The 26,355-nt window shown below is 36.8% G+C and overlaps 1 protein-coding gene across 1 annotated transcript in view; it reads left to right on the forward strand.

The window, feature by feature from the left end:
* ttc27.L (tetratricopeptide repeat domain 27 L homeolog) overlaps window positions 1-26,355 on the forward strand; it is a 216,572-nt gene that overhangs the window by 108,826 nt on the left and 81,391 nt on the right. The window contains exon 11 of the mRNA XM_018263013.2: window positions 18,279-18,392. Within this exon, the coding sequence (XP_018118502.1) occupies window positions 18,279-18,392 (114 nt within the window). The remainder of the gene's footprint in view (window positions 1-18,278; window positions 18,393-26,355) is intronic.

The following is a 26,355-nucleotide window of genomic DNA, read 5'->3' on the forward strand; positions in this document are numbered from 1 at the left end:
TCCACCCACGCAGCGGCAATGAAAGGAATGTTAACGCTCAAATCAAGGATCATCTTATATGAAAGTCTGAGTTATAGTAATGGAGATGAATATGCAAAACATTCAAAGCTCTTTGTATGGGCTTAAATCAAAGTGTGTGTGTGCTGTGTTTCAAAGGATTATGTTGAAAGTAGCATGCAGTGCACTTGTTTCCAGCAGTGTCTGATGAAAAGGCAAAGCAGCATCTACAAATTCCTATTGCTGTATCATCATTTTACAGTGTTTTACGATACCCTCAGGGGTGGATTAATGCACAGACTATCCTAGGCTATAGCCTAGGGGCAATGTGAGCAGGGGCCCATCTAGCTTTTTTAAATTAATATTTCTATTTTCATTTAATATTTGTTTTTATTTGCAGTGTTGGGTCTGGTCAGGTGCACCTGCTGAAAGAAGAAGGCAAGCAAGGTGTTTGTGTGCAGATCCAGTCAGGTCACTCACACATAACGAACCAACCTGGTGTAGAGAGCTTGGGTGCCCGCGTGTCTGGATCTGCATACATCTGGACCCAGCAGTAGCCAAGCAGGAGGGCCTGTGTTTATGTAATCTTGGGGCCCCACATGTCATTAATCTGCCACTGGATGACCTAAGGGTTTCTTTATATGGAACAACATGAACAGAATATCAGCTTGCATCAAGTAAATAAACTACATGCAAAACTGATAATGGCCTGGTTTATATTAGAAACACTGCCCAATTGCTGTCCAACAAACTGTATGTAGTGTAAATTAGCCTCAGTTGCTATGTATGGAATTACATTTGAATGCATTTTGCTAATATGTCAGCAGCAGACCCATTCAACTGTTCCTCCTTTCTAGTTCTGTGTTGTGTTTCTATGTCATGGCACTTTCTCCTAACATTAGAGGAAACTATTTTGGACTCTCATTTGGAAATGCCAAGATAATTATAGGTTAAAGGGAAACTCCAGCCAGTTAGTAAAAAAATAAATAGAAATTTGATTTTGCATAATGAAAGAAAATGCTCAACAACTGCCCAGTATATATGACTAAAGACATTTCAGGCAGTCTGTCTATTCTTTGCACTGGATGTACCACTGAAACTATATAGCAAGAGAAAACTCCTCCAGACAAGCAATTCTAGCAATTCCTTGCATAGGTTTGCCACTTAAAAAATAGGTGCAGTAACCTAATATAACCTATATTGTAAATGTCAGGACCAACAGTGCAACTAGTTTTTAGCAAGGGCCTGACAAATACTTCTTTCAGTAGCAAATTGCATTTACAAATAAATTTAAAGATATTTTGTGTATACATTGTAATGTTTCACTGTACTACATCTCCTTTCAATATGCAAAATGTTGTTTTTGGGGGGTGGTATTTATCCTCCACTTTCCCCTTTATGCAGTTGTACACTAATTTGTTAGCTATTCAGTAAAAAACAAAAATCCAGTTACGGTTTATCTAATTAATATAAATAGATCACAAATTACTTGAGCAATATCCTCTAGTGAGGGTTGGTTGAGAGACACTTCTGACTGTAAGCTTCCCATAACTCTACAACTTTCCTACTTTTCATACAACTGCCCCCACAGGCCCTAAAATCTTATGTATTGTAAAATATAATGGTATCATGACAGAGCCAGTAAAGTGCAGTAATGTGCTCACCGGGATATAGAACACAACAGATACGGTGTGGGAGAGCTAAAGCAGAGCTAGTATGTAAATATTCTTCTTAGACATATTGTCAGATTGTTTTGGACTGTTATGTCCACTTCTTCCAAAGCCAAAGATTGAATCACAAGGGGCCCCCTTGTAGAATTTTCAGAGCTGCACCAAATCCATGGCCCATAGCATTACTTGTCCATCAGGCATTTTAGCCTTTACTATTGATATATCAGGTACAATATGTGTCATAATATCTAACTTATCTTATTTTACTTATAGTGCATAAGTCAATCTGGTGCTGTGATCTTTTCTCTGTTATGTTTCGTTAATATTCCATACAAGGCCTCATGAACGTTTTTTAATGCTGTTCCAATCTGACAGTCTGAGGTCAGGTGCTCAGAATAGTCTGAAATTTCACGCCTACATTCTTATGTTGGAACATATGGTTCCTCTACGAGTGTAAGAAATAGTTGGTCTGATTTGACCAGTCACAACTCGAATCACATCCTTATTTATCCCTATGGAGTTGTTTGAATTTTTCACGATCCATAGATATCTTCAGTTTAGAATAATTTACTGGTTAAGATGATTTTAGCATGTGTTTTTAAAAAGGTTCTTTTTTTAATGTTTTTTTTTTTTTTTTTGTTAATTATTCACTTTCCTGCTTAGAGGTATTAGTAGTTCCATCTAAAAATTACACATGGAGTAGACCAGTGAACCCCAAACTTTTTTGCTCCATGGACTGGTTTCAAACAAGAAAAAAGGACCGGGGGAGTTCACTTTGGATTGCATTAGTGCAGCCAGGACCAGAGATGACACCGTTCGGCACATCCCCAGGCCTGGTGCCATTCTGCTGCCCTGTGGTTTTGGACCCCTGTAGTAGACTATATCTGTTTGACTGAGATTCTAAGAAGGCAGATAATAGCTTTATAATAAGCATTTATATAGGTCCAACATATGTATACAGAATTGAACATATCATTCACATCAGCCCCTACCAGGGCTGGAACTAGGGGTAGGCAGAAGAGGCACCTACCTAGGGTGCAATGATAAGGGGGAGCTTGGCAGGTACCTATTAAGCATCTTCTGCCTACCCTTAGTCCATGTTCGCTGCCCTCTCTAGCTCTCCCCTCCCTCCTCCTTCACCCAACCAGGAGGAAATGTGGGACAATGTGGAGAGGCTTCTTATCTTACAACCTAACAGGCTGCAGTTGGTGTAAGGGAGTGGTTTCTTTTAGGGATGCACAGAATCCAGGATTTGGTTAGGGATTCGACCTTTTTCAGCAAGATTCGAATTCGGCCAATTCCTTCTGCTGATCAGAGTCCTAATTTGCATATGCAAATTACGGTCGGGGAGGGAAATTTTCGCATTACTTTTGTCACAAGACAAGGAAGTAAAAAATGTTTTCCCCTTCTATTCTATTCGGTATTCAGCCAAAACTTTCGCGAATGATTCAGGGTTCGGTCTAATCCAAAATAGTGGATTCGGTGCATTTCTAGTTTCTTTATACAGATGCTTTTCAGTGCATTGTTTTTTTTATTGTACTCTTACAAACCGACAGTAGAGTGTGACTTTACTCCATGTCAGATTTTGCACTGTTTAGCTCAAGTATGCCAACAAGTATGTTCAACATAAGCTCTCTTCAAATGTTAGGATATACTACTACCTCTTTAAAATGACTTTTACACAAAGCTGCTAAAAAGAGATGTAAAAAGAGATTGTTGAGAGGGGATAATGAAGAGTCAGCTCTTCCAGAGAAGAGATCTTATACAGTTCTAGGATCTGCTATCAGGAAAGCTTGGGACCTGGGGTTTTCCAGATAAGGGTTCTTTCCATAATTTGGAAATCTACATACCTAACAATTTAAACCTTAAATAAACCCAATACAGGATTGTTTTTCCATCAATAGAGATATATATCTTAGTTATGATCAAATACAAGCTACTGTTATTCCAGAGTAATCTGAAATCATTTTTAAGTCATTTGCTTAAAGCGATACCGACATGTTCCATATCTAGGAGCTGCTGCATGCCGAATATTTTCAACTAAAAGCCCCACCACAGCTGCCCTCAGCCCACGTGAACCTCATTAAGCCGACTCTCCAACACTGCTTAATTATCTTCTATATTGTTTCATTGACGCTGGGCTGGGGGCGGCGTGATCCTTCCATAGGCTGATTAGAAATGAAAACAGGACCTATGGAAGGATTGATCAGCCTCCAGTCCAGCGTCACTGAAGCAAGGCAGAAGATTCGTTTGTAGTGTCAGAGGGTCGGCTGCGCAATGGTTCGCAGGGCTGGGGGTGGCTTTGAGGGGAACTATTCCCAGTGCAGCACCTACTTGATACTGACTCGTTCCTATGATTTTATAGGAACGTGTCGGTATTGCTTTGGGATGGAATCGGGTAATTCAGAACTTTCTGGATAATGGATTTCCAGATAAGGGATCCGAACCCTGTACCAGTACTTAGAGTGTTACTATTTCTGTGATTTCAAACTCATCATATTCTAATTCTTTTCTGAAATTTCCTCTTTAAAAGATTTAATTTTTGTAGTAAAACACTCTTACTAATTTAAATCCTTCAATTAAAACTTCACATTCAACCACGCCTGGGTATTTTTTCCCTTGTACAAAATGTTATGATTTTAAAAAAGGAGAAAACAATCATTGATGTGACTCAAGTATTTAAACACATGGGCTGAAGTTTTGCATTACATCATAATGGAATGATGACTGGACTTACCCATGGCTGGAAATTCACTGTATTGTTTGTAGGCATAATCTTTTTATATATATATATATATATATATATATATATATATATATATATATATGTTAAAAAAAATTAAATAAATAGTTGTAAGATGTTAAATAGTGGTTTCTTCATGTCTTCATATGACTGAAAATGGAAATATTGTTATTTTTGGCTACAATGTACAGGTGTGGGATCTATTATCCAGAATGCTTGGGACCTGGGGTTTTGCGGATAAGGGATCTTTCTGTAATTTGGAACAGCATCCTTTAAGTCTACTAAAAAATAATTTAAACATTAAGGGGCAGATTTATCAAAGGTTGAGGTGAATTTTCGAATGAATTTTTTTTGTGTACTTCGACTAGGGAATAGTCCAAATTCAATTAGAATTTTAAAAAAAATTCAAAAATTGGAATATCGAAATTTATCATGTGTTGTCTCTTTAAAAATTTGACTTCGACCATTCGCCATCTAAAACCTGCAAATTGCTGTTTTAGCCTACGGGGGACCTTCTAGAACCTATTTGGAGTCAATTGGTGGACTTTAAAAAATCGAATTCGAACGAATGCGCTATTCCTTCGATTTGCATGATTCGAATTCGGCCGAATACGAACCTATTCGATCGAAAACAGACCTATTCGACCTAAAAAAACTTTGTCTTAATTTCGGTTGGTCTTTTTGAATTCGAATTTCAAAGTTTTTTCAATTCGAAATTCGACCCTTGATAAATATGCCCCTAAATAAACCCAATAAGATTATTTCTCTAATAAGGCTTCATTATAGCTCCGTTTGGATCAAGTTCAAGGTACAGGTATGGGATCCGTTATCCTGAAACCTGTTATCCAGAAAGCTCAGAATTACAGAAAGTCTATCTCCCATAGACTCCATTTTATCCAAATAATCCAAATTTTTACAAATGATTTCCTTTTTCTCTGTAATAATAAACCAGTACTATGTACTTGATCCAAACTAAGATATAATTAATCCTCACTGCAAGGAAAACCAGGCTATTGCGTTTAATGTTTTCATGATTTTCTAGTAGAATTAAGATATGGAGATCCAAATTATGAAAAGATCCATTATCTGGAAAACCCCAGAACCTGAGCATTCTGGATAACGGGTCCCATACCTGTATTGGCTTATTATTACAGAGAAAAAGGAAATCAATTTAAACATTTTGATTTGATTAAAATGTCTAAAGAGTCTATGGGAGATGGTGTCCTGTAATTCGGTGCTTTCTGGATAACAGGCTTCCAGATAATAGATTCTATATCTGAATTTGTTTATTGGGCCACCATGCAACTACTTGGCAAAATGAATAAAAATGACTTTGCTAATTATATCACAAATTACGTGTTATTGTTCAAAAGCTTTTTTTATTATAAACTTGTGAAAATATTCTGCTGGTCAACCATTCCTGTTTTTAAAAAGCATTTCCTTGGAAGGTGCTCATTTCTGTCAGACAGAAATTGTTTCTGTTAATTAATCCTTGTTTTTCCTTTATAATGACATGCACGTTTTATTGCAGTGCAGTTGCTTTTTTATTCTTCCTCTTTCATCCCTTACTTTGATGTGATCAGTTTGGTGTATTGCTTTGATTAGCTATTAGGCTACTGGGTCACGGGGGTGTATTCTTTGCAGACCATTTTCAAAAAGGAGAAATATTCCTGAAGCTGACCCAGAAAACTCAGGCAATAAGGAAATTTATTTAGCACCCTCCGCATGCAACACAATTTGTTTGCATTATACCAATGTGAACCTAAATTAGCATCCAAGTTGTGGTGCAAGTTATTCTAACTGTATATCCAGAGTGCTGATGTATATGGTACAGGTATGCAATCCATTATCCGGAAACCCATTATTAGCCCGAATTATGGAAAGGCTGTCTCCCATAAACTCTATTTTATCCAAATAAAAATTTTTTAAATGATTTTTTTCCAGTACCTTTTACTTGATCCAAATTAACATATAATAAATCTTTATTGGAAGCAAAACCAGCCCATTAGGTTTATTTAATGTTTACATGGTTTTCTAGTATACTTAAGGTATGACGATCCAAATTACAGAAAGATCCATTATCTGGAAAACACCAGGACCTGAGCATTGTGGATAACAGGTCCCATACCTGTATTAGCATTTGTCAAAGGACACAGGACAGCTGCGTGTATAGGAGCAACACACTGATTGAAACCCGGAAGTAGCACCTCCACATGGCAGGTGTATAGTGAAGCACTCCTTTACATTTGTGGACCTTGCAAACAATTGCACCCATTTCATATGGCATAGTTCATATTCCTAAGGAGGTAGTTTGAAAAAAGACTTATTCGAATTATAGAATGGCAATGAAATAGTTTAATTCATGAAGGTCAGATCTGACTGATTAATGTAAAATTGAAATGAAGAACACTCATGTGGCAGATGAAACTGATTTTATTCCTTGTGTTAGAGTCCTGCAGTGGGCCGGGATACGCACGGGTTACCCGCAAAAAAAGCAGGCACCCTGCGGAATGAGGGGAGGATTTTTTAGGTGCGGGTTTCATCTAAATTTCTTAACTTATGTAATGTTGTCTATATTTTACTCCTTTTAAAGTTTTACAAAACATGTTTCTGTCCCCGCCCATTTTTGATGATGTCACTTCCAGTCTGCAGCACCATCACTTCCTGTTTGATGGTGGTCGGGGGGTTGCGGGTCGGGTTGCTCATAAGGCAATTGCGGGTCCAGGGCGGGTAGCGGATCAAAGTGGGTAAATATGTGGGTTGCAGTTTGGATTGCAGGTGTTATATGAGTGTAAGACCCCAGCAGTCTGTCCAAATGATTAAAATGAAGGATATGCCATTTTTGTAAAATGTAAGATTTTAAAAAAAATTTAAAAATGTAAAAATTTTGTAAATGATAAATGCCTTAGGTGAATCCTGACAGTTAGCTTTCAGTTAGGCAGGATGACTGTTAGGCACCAGAAGGCTATTACGGATCGGGAGGGTGTCCTATGAGGGTGAAGGGGTTGGAGTTGTTTGAATGATCCGTGGGTAAGAACCTAAAGCTATTCGCTATAATTAAGTGGCTGAGGCACATTGTACTCCAACCGACATTACCACGAGGACTTGGCAGCGTGGTTTGGCAGCCATTGGCTAATTCACTGTGCCGGAGGCACACATCTTTTTCTGCATATTACTAAGATTCTGGCCTTAGGCTCATTGCTATTTATCTCCTTAACGTGGGTGAAGGGGTTGGTATTGTGATGGGTATTCTCCGATTGGGTAGCGCATTTTGGTTGTGTTCAAGAAACCCTACACCCGCTGTGACCAACAAATGACCACTGGTTGCACTGCTGCTTAGCACTTTTCTCTGTAACTCTCCCTTTACCCGGTCAATCAGTCCCCTGCTTCTAACTGGTCTTTTAACGTTGCAGTTTGGACATTTATTTTAACTACTAAATAAAGGTTATGTTTTAATTTTAATACTTCATATTAGTTTTGGAGCTTATGTATGTGTAGGTGCAATTATATGGGCCAGTTCTTTCATTTTCTTTTTTTTTGATATATATATTACTATATTGGTTAGCTGGTTAGTTACATTGAGGTAACATGGTATGACTGTTTAATGTGATAGTGGTAACTTTTATTGATAGAGACCAAGAGGGCCCCTGCACTCGCCCATTATCAGTACATTAAGGACACTGTGATGTTTTGTGCATTACTAAAAATGCCTTACCCTTTAAACAAAACAGGGATTTTTGTCCATATATTGCAATATATTTAGACTGGCCAACTACGCCAAAGTCATCCCTGGTCTGGCCAGTCCTAAACTCGCTTTCATTTGATTCGTTAATTATTCTACTGCTTCGTTATACATTTTACATATTTTGTTCATAGACCATTAATAATCCCAGTACCTTTTTGAATTGCTTTTTTTCTCCATTTAAATGTTCTTTTGTAACTAATAATAACATTACTAATCATATAAGCAACTGCCTCAGCCTAGAGAGGCTTCTTTAATGGCAATTCTGTTGTTTTACATCTATACGTGTACTATTTGTGCACATATTTCTTAATATTCTGTTTACATTTGCTGTCTATCCTTTTTGTTTAGTCTGTTAATTAAATATGATTGTTTTATAACTTTAAATTTGTGTTTAATGGGAAACGAACACTAGGGGGCTGTGCTTTCGTTTTCAAGTATAATTCTTTAACATTTATCTGGCAGTATTATTTGTACCTAACGTGGTTTCAGATGTTAATTTAGGACATGTTTTTTCTCTTTTAAGCTAGTGTGTTTAAAATCACAGCATGTATATCCCATGTTTAACAGCATTTCACAATTAAACCATTAATCTCTCATAGCGTTTCTTCCTTGTGACCTTAAAGGTAATACCACAGTTAACAGAAGTAAAAGAAACGGAGATTATTTTACGAAATTACACTACTTATTCAGTATTCTGTGAGTGACCAGTGAATCTGTTGAATCTTGATTTTTGCATCAAATTTGACTATATGTTTACCCACATACAGTATATTGTTGTTTATATCATTAGTATAAGCTTTATTGTAAGGTTCCACCATATCCACATGTTCTCTGTGGTATTGAAAAGACACTGGCTATGGACAGTCTAAAATGTTGTCCCTATCTGAAGTGTAAGCCCATTTGTCCGAATAAAGGCTTTTTGTGATTGCCCTAATAAAGGCTTTTTGTACAACCCTACAATGATAGGGTTACCATCTTTGACCTCTGCCAAAACTGGATAAGGGTTTGGACTGATAGCATGGGGGGTGGAGCTATGTCATATGGGGCAGAGTCATGATGTGACAGTGTGTTTGTGTCATGTGGGGGGCAGGGCTGTGAGATCAGAGGTAGGTAATGGCCAGATTTTTGGTTGGGTTTCACAATGCTGTAACCCAAACAGGCAGTTGTGTACTGTACAGCCTCAAGAAGAAAGCTGGACAGGCAGCAACTCTAAATGAAGTGTTTTGTTTCAGTGGAAATAAGTCTATAGTAGGGATGCACCGAATCCGCTATTTTTGAATACCGAACGAATCTAAATCCTAATTTGCATATGCAAATTAGGGGTGGGAAGGGAAAAACATTTTTTACTTCCTTGTTTTGTGACAAAAGTCACACGATTTCCCTCCATGCCCCTAATTTGCATATGCAAATTAGGATTCAATTCTGCTAAAAAAAAGGCAGAATCCTGGCCAAATCCCAAACTGAATCCTGGATTCGGTGCATCCCTAGTCTACAGGTCTTTAAGGTTTTATGGAATTCTTAGTTTTTGGAGGTGAAATCTGGATCAAACTTCATTTTTACTCCTAAAATCTGTTTTAATATATTAGTACATTATTGATCTTCAGCCTAAAGTGAGGATTTTTTTTATTTTTTATTTTTTTTCTATCTATTACAAAGTTACTAGGAATCCGATATTCTATAACATACTAAAAGTTAATTTAAAGGTGAACCATCACTTTAAAAAAAGACAAGGTCCCAACTTTTTTTGGAATGTACTGCTGGCATAAAATTCAAAACAAGCATTCAAAAGGTTTAAACGTTTGTTATGTTGGCTGTTTTGATAGGCCTCCCGGCTCCTCTCTTGCCCGCATGTCTCTCGCTTTAATAATTAAATCGAATCAGAAGATGGTTAGCCTGTGCAGTGTATTTGCAGAAGCACAAAGTCCTATTGGCTTCTAAATAACCACAGATATGGCACACACAGAGGCGCAAACCAATCAGTTAGCTTTTTTTGTTTTAATCCCTTTCTTTTGCCCTTTCTCCTTCTATAAGCTAAATAGGAATTTGCAAGTTTTATATGTTTTTTTGCCCGCATAATCTAGCATCTCGTATCGATCCTAAACATTGGTGTCTGTCAGCAGGGTAAAGGCTCACCTTGCATCAGCATCATCATTTATCTATGTAGCTGCAGCAAATTACATAGCACTTTGCACTATATATATATATATATATATATATATATATATATATATATATATATATATATATATATATATATATATATATATATATATATATATATATATATATAGTAAAAAGGAATTTTATATTAAACTAACTAGCAAGCCTTACAGACTAAGAGAGTAGTATAAGAAGGCTCTGTCAACAAGAGCTTATATTCTAAACAGATGTTGAAAAGAATTGGTTATTTGGTGACATTATAGTTTCTCCTCAGTGAGATTCCCTGGATAATTATGTTTGTTATGCTCTATTCATTCTGCTTTCTTGGTTTGTACTGCTTATTTTGTACATCTTTTCAACAGCTATGGGTTAATCAGAGGTAGTTTCAGCTGCCATGTGTCTCCGGAGTGGAATGCTTTCCTTGCACGCACATGGTTTTTGTTTTATTTTTTGTGTGTTTGAATACAGAAAATATATATATATATATATATATATATAAATGATTCATTATTTTATTGTTGCAGTTTTACAGGTCAAAATATTTTATATTTGCTGAGGAACCAGACGTTAATGGTACCTGGCTATGGGAATTTTTATGAAATTCACCAGGTCATGTTGGGAAAACAAGTCTATTTTTCAGCATATCAAGCACATAAATGATTTCATCAAGTTCAAGTGCCCTTGGGGGTTTAAGATATGTTGACATGAGACAAGCAGCCAAATGGATGATCAGACACTACAACATCTGGCCCATCATTCACAGTGACTATAGAATGCTAAGAAACACCTTTATAACCATAAATTTGATCATGCAATTTAAGTATACAAGAAGAAAATTTGCTATTTATTGCCCAAGTCAACTTTTCTGACTTTCAATTATATATAACCCACGTAACAGCCTTACATAAACTGCCGTTATCATGGTATTGGCTAGTTTTTTAAATCTTTACCCACTTTCCTGAAGATGGTCATACATTTTGAAGACTAAACTGATGGTCATACATTAAAGGGGTTGCTCACCTTCCAGCACTTCTTTCAGTTCAGCTGGTTTCAGATCACCAGAAATAAAGGGGCAAATCTACTAAAGGGCGAAGTGACTAACGCTGGCGAAAATTTGGCGTAACTTCGCTAGCGAAGGAGACTCAACTGTAATTCGCTCCCTTACACCTGGCGAAGTTGCGCTCTGGCAAATGGACGTAACTACGCAAATTCACTAAGATGCGTATTTTACTGAACGCTACCTCTTGCGTAGACTTGCCTTCGCCACCTCAGACCAGGCAAAGTGCAAAAAATTGTTGAAAAATTTTCTAAGTCGCAAAAACACTGGTGATTTTCATTTTTCAGGGTGATAGGCAGCAAAAGAGCGTAAATTTTTTTCTGGGGTGCCCGGCTTCCCCCCTACATTTCCTAACATATGGCACATAAACTATACACTGGGCTCATGTGTAGGGCAATATAACAACTCTATTTTATTTTATTAAGGTTTCCCAGGCTTGTGTAGTGTAATGTATTTGCTGCAACATATACGTCCATTCAACTTTAACTTCCCGCCGTATGCAAATTAGGCAACGCTGGTGCAACTTTGCTTCGATTGCCGCAGTAACGCTAGCGCTACTTCGCCAGCGTTCGATGCCCTGGACGCAACTTTGGATTTTAGTGAATTAGCATTGTCCTAGTGAATCTATACCTGGCGAAGTGTTGCACTGTGAGCGAAGCCGTCGCTGGCGAATTTTCGGAGGTTAGTGAAATTGCCCCAAAGACTTTTTTTTCTATTACTTTCTATTTGAATGTTTTTTGTGTATTGAAGTTAAGTTTTTAACCTTTGTATGTACTTCTAAAGCAGGAGGAGGGGGTCACCGACTTCTAAATTCATGCATTAGTTGATTCATCAAAGGCAGCTGTTAGAATTGATATAAAAAAAAAGCATTTATGTACAGAATGTGTTAAAAGGAACCAATTCAAATGCACGTTTCTGGTTAAATCAGGATGATTCCTTCTGACTGGATAACTGGCAAAATAGGCCTATTCCAGTGTTTCCCCAATTAAAATTTCCAGTGGAGAATTTGCCCTGTGTGCCATGGGCTTTAGGTTTATAGGAATCTTAATAAATAGTGAAGACAGAGTACAAACCTCACTAATAATACAGAGTATCTCCTGGCTTCTGGTTAACCGTGATGGTAAGTTCAGGCAAAAGTAGTTAATTTTTTTTAATGTTCGTCATTAGCATTAACGCTTGTAGGTTTTCGCCTAAGGGAGACTGAGCTTTTTTTTTTAATTTGCATGAAAACTCTTCTGTTCTGCTTCTTTAATATGTAGATTGTTATTGTGTTTGTTCTACTATAAAAAACATTAGCTAGAGAATGGCATTGGCAAGAGAATGCTGAAAGTTCTGTAGTGCCGAAATACCACAAGCTGGGTTAAAGGGGTTGAGTTGAGTTTTTGAATTATGTGCCTTCATCTTCTGAATCTTTACAGCTTTCAAATGAGGGTCACTGACTAAAAAAATGCTCTGTAAGGCTACACATGTATTGTTATTGCTTCTATAAGCAACTTTTCATTTGATCTTCAAAGTTTTTAATTATTTGCCTTCATCTTCTCACTCTTTCTAGCTTTCAAATGAGGGTCATTGACCCCATCTAAAAGCATATACTCTGTAAGGCTACATATTTATAGTTATTGCTACTTTGTATTACTCATCTTTCTATTCAGGCCCTCTCCTATTCATATTCCTGTCATTTATTCAAATCAATGCATGATTGTTATGGTAATGTGGACCCTAGCAACCAGATTGCTTCAAAAGCATACTGGATAGCTACTAATAACTCAAAAATCATAAATAATAAAAAATGAAAATCAATTGCAGATTGTCTCAGCATATCACTCACTACATCATACTAAAAAATAATTTAAAGGCGATCAACCCCTTTAAGGAGTGTGACTGTTTTTGTGTATTGTGCCATCCTTGAGGATAGCAAAGTAAATATACATTTAAATTTTTTTTTTTAATTTGCATGTAGTTTCTGAAGTGCATTTAATATTGCCCATAAAGATGTTGCTTTATCATTAGCACAAAGGAATCTATCACACTGACACATCCATCTGTATGCAGGTATCCTTTACATTAATGTTGTTTAGTTGTCCTGGGACCTGATCTACATTAACCTTCTGCTGTATTTCTAATTTGTTACTACAGATAAAAGCAACTTTTTTTCATGAAAACATGTCATTAAATGACAGATGATGACTGGTGTTTGGTTTAGAGCTCCTCCTGCATTGCAGTGGATGCTTATATGCAGCCACACGAAGAGGAAGAATCTGTGAATCTTTAGGTTTTGCTTGGAAATTTCCACTTCATGTTTTTGTTTGATGAGCCTTCAGAATATAAAGGCGATACTTTGTGATTTACAGAACTGAATTTTAAATCACAAAATAAGAATTCGACCTCTGGTCTGTCACCAGAACCAATAAATTACATCACATTCTTTATTGTTAATAGGAAAAGCACTGCATTTGCTAAGCAGATCACTGAATTCATTGGCCCTCCAACAATGTCGCAGTTCACAGCATATTTATAGCACAATAATTTAAATCAATACTTTGTAATTCAGTGTAAAGAGCTGCATTAATGTGAAATCCTATAGAAAATGCAATTGCCAGGTTTCCTCTGGTTGCAAGCCTTGCAGCAATTTTTTTAATGACCTTATCAATGTTTTGTTTTCAAGTATTGACTAAGGAAGTGGGAAGGATGCCTACCATACTGGTTTTGTTAACACCTTTTGCAATAAAGCTTTTGTGGGTGTCATTATTGCAATGACACATAATTCACTTGTCTTTATACGTGTCAATGCAACTTTACTTGGTCTAAATAAGATGATTATTCTGTTATGCACAGGGGGGTTACCATCTTTTTTTTTTTATGAGTGTCTATGACACTCACATGCTCAGTGTGCTTTGAGCAGATGTTGAAAAGCTAAGCTTAGGGGTCGTCTCAAATCATCAAAGCAAAAAATGAGGCTCATGTAATAGAAGCTGATATTATATGGCTAATTATTACATCATTGAGTATTTTAATCAATTATTACTATTCAGCCTTTTGATATATTATTAGTCTATATATAAAATATATTGCAAGTTGGTCCCTAAGAACATGAGCAGGGAATTTTTTTTTCTTCTTTAAAGGAATAGTTCAGTGTGAAAATAAAAACTGGGTAAATAGATAAAAAATGTTTCTAATATAGTTAATTAGCCAAAAATGTAACATATAAAGGCTGGAGTGAACAAATCTCTAATAAAACAGCCAGAATCCAACTTCCTGCTTTTCAGCTCTATAACTCTGAGCTAGTCAGCGACTTGAAGGGGGGCCACATGGTACATTTCTGTTCAGTGAGTTTGCTATTGATCCTCAGCATTCAGCTCAGATTCAAAAGCAACAGATATGACCCATGTGGCCCCCTGATTGGTTACTGCCTGGTAACCAGGGTAACCAGTCAGTGTAAACCAAGAGAGCTGAAAAGCAGGAAGTAGTGTTCTGACTGACATGTTATACATCAAATCACTCCAGTACAGCAATAGTTTTTTTAAGAAATAGCAACCGAAAGTCTCTCAAACACTCAGATTTTCACTGTGTTCCACCATAAGAACACTTTATCTCATTTAAAGGCAATAAAAAGTGGAGGGAGCACATGCTGCCACAGTGCAAATTTGCTAAAAGCTTCATTTATTGACGCATCATGTTTCTGGTCACAGTGCGTTAGACTTGAGAAAGGGTCTACCGTGACTTGAAAAAGCGTCCAGTGGACCACAATGTAGTCCTCTGCATTATAACTTTTAGGAGCAGATTTATCGACATTCAAATTTCAGCTTTTACTACCAATTGAGTCTTTCGAGGCAAAAATCGTGAGTTCAATTCGAGTTTTTGAAACTTAGATTTCAAGAAACAAAAATATTTAAGAGCTGGCAAGTTCATGTAGACGTCAGTGGGAGTTCTATTTTCATATTTCAAGTTATTTTACAATTTGTGTAATGTTTTTAAGTGATCTAGTTTTCAAGTTTCCATTTTTTTTTTTAAATCAGATATTCAAGATTTTCAAGTTTATTAAATTGAAAGGAACAGTTCATTAAATAAAAACAAAAAATAGACTGTTCTTTTGTTTGGCTGCTGGGGGGAAAAGGGGAGGGGTGATATCACTCTAACAGTACAGCAGTAAAGAGTGATTGAAGTTTATCAGAGCACAAGTCACATGACTCGGGGCAGCTGAAAGTATCCCTTTAAGGTCATCTTTCTAGGCTATATAACTCTAGCAGGCAGATTTAAATGCATGTGCCTGCTTTTCACACAAAAGTGTGAAAGAAAGAAAACCGACACCCTTGTGGTCTTCTGTTTTCCTAAGGCTGTATTCATTAAAGTGTTTAATTATACAGTATAGCAAATATATCTTAAAAAATATTGGTATTAAATTAGATATCTGTATATTAATTTGCTGTGTTAGTACTTCTGCAGCTTCCTCTTTTGCTATTCAGCTATTGTAAAGAAAAAATAATGTTGCATCATTCTGCTACAGAAACATTAATGTATATAAGTTTTTGCACTACATTCATAAATAATGTAAGTATGGAATAAGGTATAATCACTGGGAGGTGCCAAATCTTAGGCACCCCCGCAGTGATTATAATCAGTTACCTGATACTCTGGGCCGGTGCTCCTGTTTACTAAAAACTGGTCCGAGCTATTTCTGTGCAAGCTTCAATCCTTTTTACGGTTTTCTTCAGACCCAAGCAGGCATATGCATAGTAGGTTGAAAGGCTGTTTTTTTTACTTCAACGTTTGGCTTTTCACTCTACTGCACCTGCCTGGACTGAAATGACTTGAAGACAGAAGAGCGTCTACATAAATACCCCAGGCCAGTGCAGATTTTAGCAGACACAAGCACTAGCATGGACTTTAAGGTAAATGTTATAATGACCCCAGTGATTGTACCTTTAGTTCTTGTTTAAGTTCATAAAGATTTGAGCCACTCAAATTGATTGTTAATTATTTAATTGGATGGGTAACATGATACCTACAGTTTCACATTGGGTTAATTTAATAAGTTAATCACTTCCCTTTAACAGAAAAACCTATGAAGCTCGGCCTGCCCCGCTTTGAGAAGACCCCTTTGGCTAGTTATCTGCCCTCTAAACAATAATGAGCTTCCTTAAATACTCATAAATATCCTTAATGTAATCCCATCTTACTTTTAGTTTTTAGTCCTATCTCTATTATGCCGCCAACATTTATTGTACACCGTTTCTTTTCTTTTGTTTTAAGTTTTCTTACGTTTACACGTTTCTTTCAGTTAAGATGCAAAATAAAACCTTAAAAAAGGCAGTTTTTATTATTACAGTGTCTTTTTAAACTAGCTCCTTTTTTTCTACACTAACCTTTAGAAATTAGCATGACATAATGACAAAGATGCATCAGTAAGTAACTTCTCATCATTTATCTATTTTAAATGTGTATCCTGCTTTTATGGATGACTTCCCATGCCATGGGAATCATAATTGCTCGGAAATGCTGACTCCCCAGGAAGAGAAATTACAATCCCAAAACTGAAAGCACCTGTTGGAAGGAAAAACTGCAATAGCCAACATTGTCTTTTTTAGGGATGGGTCTGGTGAATAGCAAAATTTGGCAGTTTCATTTCTGCATGTCATCTGGATTAATATGTAGTGATATATTACATTGTGCCTCAGGGATGCATGATTAAAAATGAACTTTTGGACCATGGTTTAGAAGTAGGGATTCATCGAATCCAGTATTCAGTTTGGTATTCATTTTTTTTTCAGCAGGATTCTAATTTGGGTGAATCCAAGTGCCTGGCCAAACCAAAGCCAAAACTCGAATCCTCAAATTCACATGACTTTTTGCCATACAAGTCAAAATTGTTTAAACTCTTCCTATCCCTAACTTGCATATGCAAATGAGGATTCTGGATTCGGTCAAATCCCAAAATAGTGGATTCAGTGCATCCATATTTCTAAGAATAATTAAACCCTCCTTGTCCATATAGCAGCTTGTTCTTCATTTAAATGTACAGTACTTACTAATTGGCACTGCTTGATGTTGAGTAAAGGTTTATAAAACAAACATTCATTGAATCAGTCTTCTTTCAATTAATACCATAAGAATCTATAAAGTACATGTGAAGAGGAAGCTATAATGTAATGCAAACCAGCCACATGTGTATACGTAGATATGAAACAGAATGTCTTCATTGTATTGTAGTGGGCTTGTAAATAACTTGCCTTCAATGAATTAGCAACATTCTATACTTATTCTTCAATATTTTAGTGGTTTTCTAAATAATGTGCCTTAAATGAATTAGAGACTTCAGTCCTGCTTGAAATGGTCTGTAGCTCAGTGTGTGGAAGACAGCAGCATAACTATGTTTACTTTAGTACTATATAGTTATACATTCACTTGATAAATCTTGGAGTTAAAAAGTCAAGAACTGTAACCTAAATCAAATCATTCAAAAGAACAACAATGGAAAACCTGGAGCACTTAAGAAACACAGCTAAACTGAATCATTTGGGGCTAAATCAAAGGTAAATGAGATTACACAGAACTTTGGAACTTTCAGACCTATGAAACCACAAGTCCTTTGATTCCCTCCTTATTTATATACTTATGGTCTCTGTAGTGTGTTTGATATAATGTGCATATGTTTTACGGTACAGATTAATGTACACATCCTGCCCTGCATAAAACTGATTTATTTATGTAATAAACAGTGTTTAAACATTGTATTGAAGCTAAACCTCACGTTCCATGCTTGTGATAAAAACAACTTTTATTTGTCGACTAAATACTTAATTTTGTGATAAAGTATGGACCCGCATTGTGTCAATTCCTATTAGTACTCAGCTAATTGTAATCGGTAATTGAGAACGTTTAAAGACTAATACACTCTTCTGTCTGCAGTGTTTGCTCTCACAACCCAAGTTTTGGACTCTACAGACTACCGTCCTTCTGATGCGGACCAAACTTGAAAAAGGAAGTGCTCGCCGTGTAGAACGTGCTATGATGCAAACTCAGGTAAGTCTGCCTATGATATAGTGCATTTTCCAAAATAAATAATTATATTCTGTCTGTACATTATTAGCAAAAATATTTATGTCTGGCCTGTTCTTTAAATGTATTTAGCGGTGTTATTTCATTCAATGTCATGCTTCAGGCAATACATATACTTTAGTAGTACAATTGTACACAAACATGTGCTTTACTATGACTGTAAATATGAATTTGTGAACTTGACAATTGTCTAGAAGTAGATTTAAGATAATTCAAAGAGTTGCACCCGTAACACCTTAGGCAGGGCCGGAACTAGGGGTAGGCAGAGTAGGCATGTGCCTTGGGCGCAAAGTTTGGGGGGCTGCCAGGCACATACCTTCTGTGCCGCCTACCCCCTGTCCGATCCCCCCTCTCTCCCCGACTGCCTGTCGACATTTTGCGCTTCTGCTCACATGTGGCAATTCGCACATGTGTGCGCCCAGCTGGCACCGCAGCTGGCCAGGTTGCCTAGGACACCTGGCTGGTCTGGCCCAGCTCTGACCTTAGGACTACTATCAAAAGAGATTAAACGGCAATGACTTTCTTCATTTGTATATTTATTTCCAAGAGGAGGCTACCAAGGAGCACTGCCCTGGTGATACAAATAAGTAGTATAGCGGCTGGGAATCAATATTGTAATAATAAGTTATTATTATTATTATTGTAATTATTTAAAGTTTTTTTCTGGGGTCAGCCAATTCTAGAAAATTGTAAAATTTTAAATCTGTTATCTTTGTGAATGTTTCTTTTATTTCATTGTAGTTATTACCATTTAAAGAGGTCACATTATGTATCTTTGGGTTGAAAAATGCAATGTGCATTGCAGAGGACCAAACACTTCTATTGATATTTATATATTATACAAATACATATCAGGTAGTCCTTGGCATTATAAGTATATGCTAAATAAGTCTCTATGCTATTATTTTTCCACTGCTTTAAACTTCAAAGTTTAACAGAAAACCAGGTTAACAGAGCTTCTCTATTATCAGAAGTGGACCACCAAACCCCTGGGGTTAGGGGCTTGAAAATTTGGTAGTTTAAAAGTAATATGCTGTCTCCAGAATTAAATATTTCTTTGATTTTTACCCAATCCTAAATTAGGTAAAAAGAACACCTGTTGGCAGTCATTTCCAAAGCTTTAATATAACCATGGTTGCCACAACACATTTCTGCAAAGCAGTATGCCTTGAATGCTTTGATACATTTGCCAGTTCATTAAACTTTCTTGACTTTCCTCATTTTAATAAATCTGTCCAAAATTTTCACACAAAGAAAGTGAATATAGTAATTTTTAGGGATGCACCAAATCCACTATTTTCGGATTCGGACTAAATTTGCATAATTAAATAGGGGGGATGGGGAAGTCACGTAATTTTTAGAATTAGAATTCGGTTTGGCCAGGCAATTGGATTTGGTTGAATCCTACTGAAAAATGATGAGCCTTGGCTGAATCCAATTTCTGCTGAAAAAAGGCTTAATCTTGGCCGAATCACAAACCGAAACCTGGATGTGGTGCATCGCTTCTCAAGGAAGTACAAACAAATTGGTAGAAACACTTAATTAACTTACTTGGGGTTTTGTGATTTCATGGATCGTCCCCACAGTGTTCTGTTATACAAAAATCTTTCTTATGTCTGTGGCCAGAAAGGTTCTGTCAGCTGAATATAATTTATTACAGCATAGAGGAAGAAGATGTTCTAATGGATTGTCAAACACATTTGAATGACTTCAACCTAAAGGTGATTAAAACACTTAACTTTACAATATTTACCAGTTCCCAGCTGGCCACTTGCTTTTTATGGACCTACATTTTTTTATTATTATGCACAGGCATTTAAAGCTAACAGGGAAATCTTATAACTTTCTGTTTTAAGAGAAATCGAGAATCAGCTACTTATGAGGTTGATTTTCATATCTGACTTCAAAGTACTTTGGTGAGCCCAGGAAATATTGCTATTTTAACTATGCAGCCATAAAATTGTTCTGTATTTAATGTAGGTTTGGAGGACTGCATCTGCAATTGCAATTCAAGGGCGTACTACCTTACTTCAAAATATGCTGCTGTATTATTAAGCTTAAGTCCAGCTGCTCTGTGGTGTACAGTCTGTTTTGAATTTTGTTTAAGTATGATGTTTTGTCTGGAGATATCATTTTTGGCAAGTGTACAGTGGTCTGTATATAATATAAGTATTCATTGCCATTTTGTGTAGCTCATGCACTAGAAACATTTGGCTAAAATTCAGTGCGAATTGAAAGCCTCCCATTGTTCCAGGCGTGTTTTTAACTATTTTCTTGTGTTAAATGCCAGCGGCTAAGCTATTGTGTTAATTGTCTCTGCATGGATACGTCTACTTCTCTGTGGTTTGAGAAGATAAATTAGTCCTCCTTGTAAATTTGGAGGATGATCATATTACTGCATATTCTTATATCGGCAGCAGGAATGCCTGTGGAGGTCTCCTTGCACAAGCGATTACCGTAATCAACTAGTTTGTTATATGAACTGCATCATTTGTTGAGGTGTGTTTTATATGGTAATTTTGGCATGGTGCCTAAATCTTAATTTTATTGGTTAAGTGTTGATGCCATGTTCCTTCCTGTGCTGGACTGCTTTTCTTGTATGCATAATTACACCCAGATCCTTTGAGCAGTAGAAGTAGCAGCTGATATCCAATCTGAAATGTGCACACAAAGACAGGAAAACATGTGCCTGGTGTGCATTTTTGCACTTACTGAGTCTACATGTGTACCAATTGCTTGGTATGCCCATACAATGATATAGTTTGATTATATAGTAACGTTGGCAATAAAAACCAGAACTGCAAAAAATTACAACAATTTTAGAAGAAGACGACGTGTCTACTTAATAGTAAGTATTATTCAAGTATTATTCAATTAAACAGAGATACAGTTCCAATTAGACACCAGTAGGATAACAATATGTTAAGTTGCAGTCTTTGAAAAGACCCTGCACTTAATTGCACAGGAGTGACACAGAGCTAACAAATATAATCAGACAGGCCCTCCCTATGTAGGGTATCTCAAAGTGACATCACCTGTATTCATACAAAATGGGTTGTTATAGGTATTTAAATAAGAACAAGGGAACCCACACTGCTTCTATTATATGATTAGGCAGAAAGTAGCTTAAAATATTAACTTTTAAAATCTTTTCAGGCCTGGATTTGTGTCAAGGACTAGGGCGGCAAAATTTTAGGGGGGCATGCCGCCCAAGTGCATTCTAGTGTTTTCAGGAGCAGTGGGGATGCTCAGCCCTTTAACTCTGCTGCAGCATAATCCCCAGTGCTCCATCACTAACTGGCGCATGTGAGCGAAGGAGGGGGGCACTAGGACCCACTGCCCTAGGGGCGTCCCAATTAGTCTGCATGTTTTTGTTGAAAAGGATCAGAACTTTCCAAAGTGTAGGAATGCATAGTTTGCAAAAGAAACAAGGTTCTTCCAAATGGCAAGAAGAACCTTGTGTGCTGGGAATTCTCTATATCTAATGGAATACCTAGGAGTGCCGTCTCCCTAATTACCATAGAACCAAATGGAGAACACAGAGGTCGGAGTGTGCACATGGCAATCTCTTTACTTGTACCTTTTACCTAAAGAATAATTTTTCCCTTTAAAATTATTTAAAATCAATTACAGAATAGGGATCAGCACAGATGCAGACTGTCAACATGTCCAGAGGTCCAGAGAACCTTTTGCCAAATGGCTTGTCTGTTGACAATTTTAAGATGATCCTCAGGTAAATACAGTCCTAATTCTCGCCATTTTTAATGAGTGGTAGTTAAAAAACTCTCTGGGTTTACGCCAGATTTTAAGACAGCTTTTACATTTTTGCAAAAAAATATTACACCTATTCAGGCAGTTGCTTGCCTTTTCTGCCTTTGCCCAGCCAAAGTCCTCAGTGGATCATAGATATGGCCCTAATTGTAATTGACCGTGTAATTGACGTTGCCGACATCTCTATATTCGGCTAGAGCTGTATTTAAGTTTGTGATAGAGATAAGATCTGTGATAAAAAGCAATGTATTTTCAGCATAAGCAGCTAGTTTATGCTGCCTACCTTCTATTATTATCCCAGTTCTTTATGTTTGGATAGTTTCTAATAGCTGTCAAAAGTGACTTCAGGTTTAAAATTATTTTAACAATGTCATCTGAAAGCTCTCCATTGACTCAAATTCTTGCCATTTGCTTAATCCGATTGCACAAGCAGTCACCAAAACCAAATGTATATTATGTATATTATGAACCACTTTTCAGTGTCCAGGGCCGGATTTACATAGTGGGCGCCCCTACGCACACTGCCGTTTGTCGCCTCTGTCCCCTCCCCTTTATTTGTGCAAAATTGCATCATCTGGACCAGAGCAATGGGGAATTATTCTCCATCGCCACTGCAATCAATAATTGTAACTTCTTACAGACTTTACATCTCTCCCACGATACAGTTTTGGGCTTTCTTTCACAGAAGGCCCCCCTGTGGGAGGTGGTAAAAATTGGTAACAATTTTGTCTATATTATGATTACATTTCTGGTGATAATCTTTAGTAAACCTTGAAAGGCAAACTACATAGCATGAATGCAATAATAGGCGTTAATATATCTGTTCGCCAGAATATTTGAAATGACAAAAGTATTTGCACATTAGTAAACCTGCTCTTGTGTTCTTTTCTTGGCGCAAGTCATTATAGCTGTCTATCGCACCTTAGTAAACAAATACCAGAGTGCTGGAATTACAGCATCTGGACAGTGAAAGTTTTATATGAAAGCATTTGCATGATACAGATATATATGTCTTTGACTTAGGGGTTATTTTATTTACCATGGCCACCAACTGGTCACTCACTACCAGCGTTATGTTCTAGTTAGCGAAAAAGTGTTCATAATGAGTTGGAAATGCATAATGTTCATGATCTCAGCCCTGGCATTAGTACTATCCACTTCCCTTGTAGCTAATATTTCCTTATAAAGTAAAGTTTCATGTAAAAAGTGACTCAGTGCTTGTCAAGGAAATGGTATTGCTTATCAAAGCAATTTTTTAGTTGTTCCCTAACATTTTAAACATTTAGTAATTCACTACTATAATAGCACTTCCTATTCTCCCTACAGTTCATGCCAGCCAGTCAAATATGAAAGGGTACCGCCCTTCGGAGGCATTCAAAAGCAGATCATTAATACACCCAGTGAAAACTGTGGTTATGTTAGTGCTTAACAAAAAGCTTTTAAATTAATATAGTATAAAGTAATGTTTCTAAAATGGTATTTAATCTCTTATAGATATTCATTTCAATAGTCATTCATTTAAATAGTTGACTATTGAAAGTGTTTGCAACTTTTATTTTATAAGACCAGATTCTTACAGCCTGTAGTGGGGTTCATGGAGATGATTATCCTTTAGGAAATTATGTTGAAACCATTTCATGAATGCGGTGACACAACTATTCTTATGCAGAACAGCAGATGAGTTAATTTCACGCTATTCAGAAAAGACCAAAAATTACCAGACCTGCTTTTTAATGTTCTCATATATAAAATGCTAACTTCCAGCAGATGTTGAAGTGCAATCTTTTGGTCAATTTCACAGCAAAATATTCTTTCCCTACTACTGCTTAGCACATTTGTGGGTTCAATTTAGCTGATTCTATTTCATTAATGTTAAAAAAAAAAATAACAATAATCTAATAGTGGTTCTATACACTGAGGAGAGGAAGAATTAAAGGGGATGACCCAACCCAAGGGGGAGTCCATCTCTTTTGCACCCCATTTAGTCAAGGGATGCAGAAAGAGGAGTACCCAATGCATGACCTCTGCTGCCCTTTCAATACATTGAAAGTTATAATTTATTGCAAGTAGCCCATATATTTTTATATAATACAGTGCATGCACTTCACGTATAGATCAGTTAGTGATGGTTTACTGGTGTTTAAGCTAAGGCAATATTATATTAAGTAATATTTTCTTAGAATTATAAATAAAAACCTCCAAATTAATGTAATTACAAGAATACTTTACTCAGTGAGCTATATATGTATGCAAACTTGCATCTACTTGAAAGAAATCAATACTTTTAAGGATAATTTAAATGTAAACAGGGTGAGAACATTTTATTATAACATTTAATTATAAGGTTCTTTTCTACTTCCACCCTATATAAATGTTGGCATCATGTGCCTTTGAGTGCCTGCCAGTTATTGATCTGATTTCCAACACCTCTGCTTTTGTCTGTAAATAAATAAGCAGAGTGTACAGTTAACATTTCATCATGCTACTACATGTGTATGCTTGATTAGTGAAAGACAGATGCCAAGAATCTTAAACTGTTAAATTTACTGCTCTCAAACCCTTATTGGTTTCCATTTGGCCCCATAATTGTGGTATATAATCTCATCATGAACAAGAAGGGAAGCCCAGAAGAAAGTGCCTGTCACTTTCTGGTCAGCCAGTACCCCTCAAACACTAATAGCAGTTATCTGTAGGCTATAATTTATGAATGGACAAACTGTGTTCTGATGTGGCGTTGTGTGAGTGATATCACATGGCTGAAGTGACGTCACACGGCGGAAGTGACATCATCGCGTCGTGTGTGGCACGATTCCTCTGGCCCCCTACCCCTCAACCCCCAGCTCCGTCACCGGATTTCCTGTGGAAATCTGTGGCGATGGGTGGGGGGATTTAAAAAAAAAAAAAAATAGGCATCCTCAAAAATCGTGCCGCCCTAGGCACAGGCCCTCGGGGGCCTTAATATAAATACGATCCTGACCGCAATTTGTTGTGTGCTCTGGTATAAAACTTGTATGTGCATGCACATCTTAGTGGAAACATTGCCTGTCAGATATACAGTAGCTACAAAGCTTACTGAGCAGCTTCTTATGTCTTAGGCCCATATCAAAAGCTCCTAATATTATATAATTTAAATTATTTTAGGTGCAACGTCTCTATGCTTTGCTAAGATATTACATGCTATTAAAATGGTGTATACATCTCTTTGAAATTGGTTATGTGGCATGGGTTTGGTTTTGTACTTAACTTAACTTAACTTAAAGGTAAACAAAAAATGCAACATTTCTTTTGTTTTTCCTGCTACATTTAAAAAAGTTCATTCAGATAAAATGCCCCTTCATATTATTGCGAATTTTGAAGTCCTTTCCTTTAAAGTAATTTGGCTGTGGACTGAAAATGAACTTTTAGCATCAGTTTTTTTTCCTGCTTCCCAATTTATTACCCAAATCAAGTGTTCTTTGACCAGCCATCCATTAAAGAAGCTCTTCAATTTCTCATGATTTCATTTAAGTGCCCCAAACAGGCTTAACCTTGGCTAAATCAATTCTGGGACGTTCAGAGCTCCATTTTGTGGCAAGACTTAAAAAGAACTAATTGTTAGGTGCAGAGGAAAAGGGTTGAGGGGGGCACATTAAAACAACTAAGTCTTGTGGGTCTGCCAAGTAGGCTATTATTGATTTTTCCATTTAGGGCAAGGATTCTTTTTATGCTCAGACAAGAAACAAGGCTCACAGCCAGGTATTTTTAAGACGCAACTTCACTTTGTGAGCATACTGTATTAAAGTTAATACAGCAATAGTTGTGAGTCCCTCCAAAAACAGTCAAGATTATCAATAATACAAAAATATTTATCAGAAAAACGGGCTAACGCGCTTCGTGCCTGTAGGGGCACGTACTCGTAGGCTCTTTCTGTTTTTGTTAGCATTTTGTATTCTTCAGAAACATGTCAATAAGTACCCATCACTGTACTTTAGCCCAGTCACTGTATTTAAGTTTTTTCATTGTTTTTGTCAGAAACCAGATCAGACCAGAAACTGCCTTTCTTTAAAATATATTGATATATTTGTAACAAATGATGAGAATATGATCTATGTGGGTTATTTCCCTTCTGGATCAATGCCTAGCATAAAGCTGGGCATAGATGCAAAGACCTGATCGT

This window comes from Xenopus laevis, chromosome 5L (genome assembly GCF_017654675.1).
Source record: "Xenopus laevis strain J_2021 chromosome 5L, Xenopus_laevis_v10.1, whole genome shotgun sequence".
NCBI lineage: Eukaryota > Metazoa > Chordata > Amphibia > Anura > Pipidae > Xenopus > Xenopus laevis.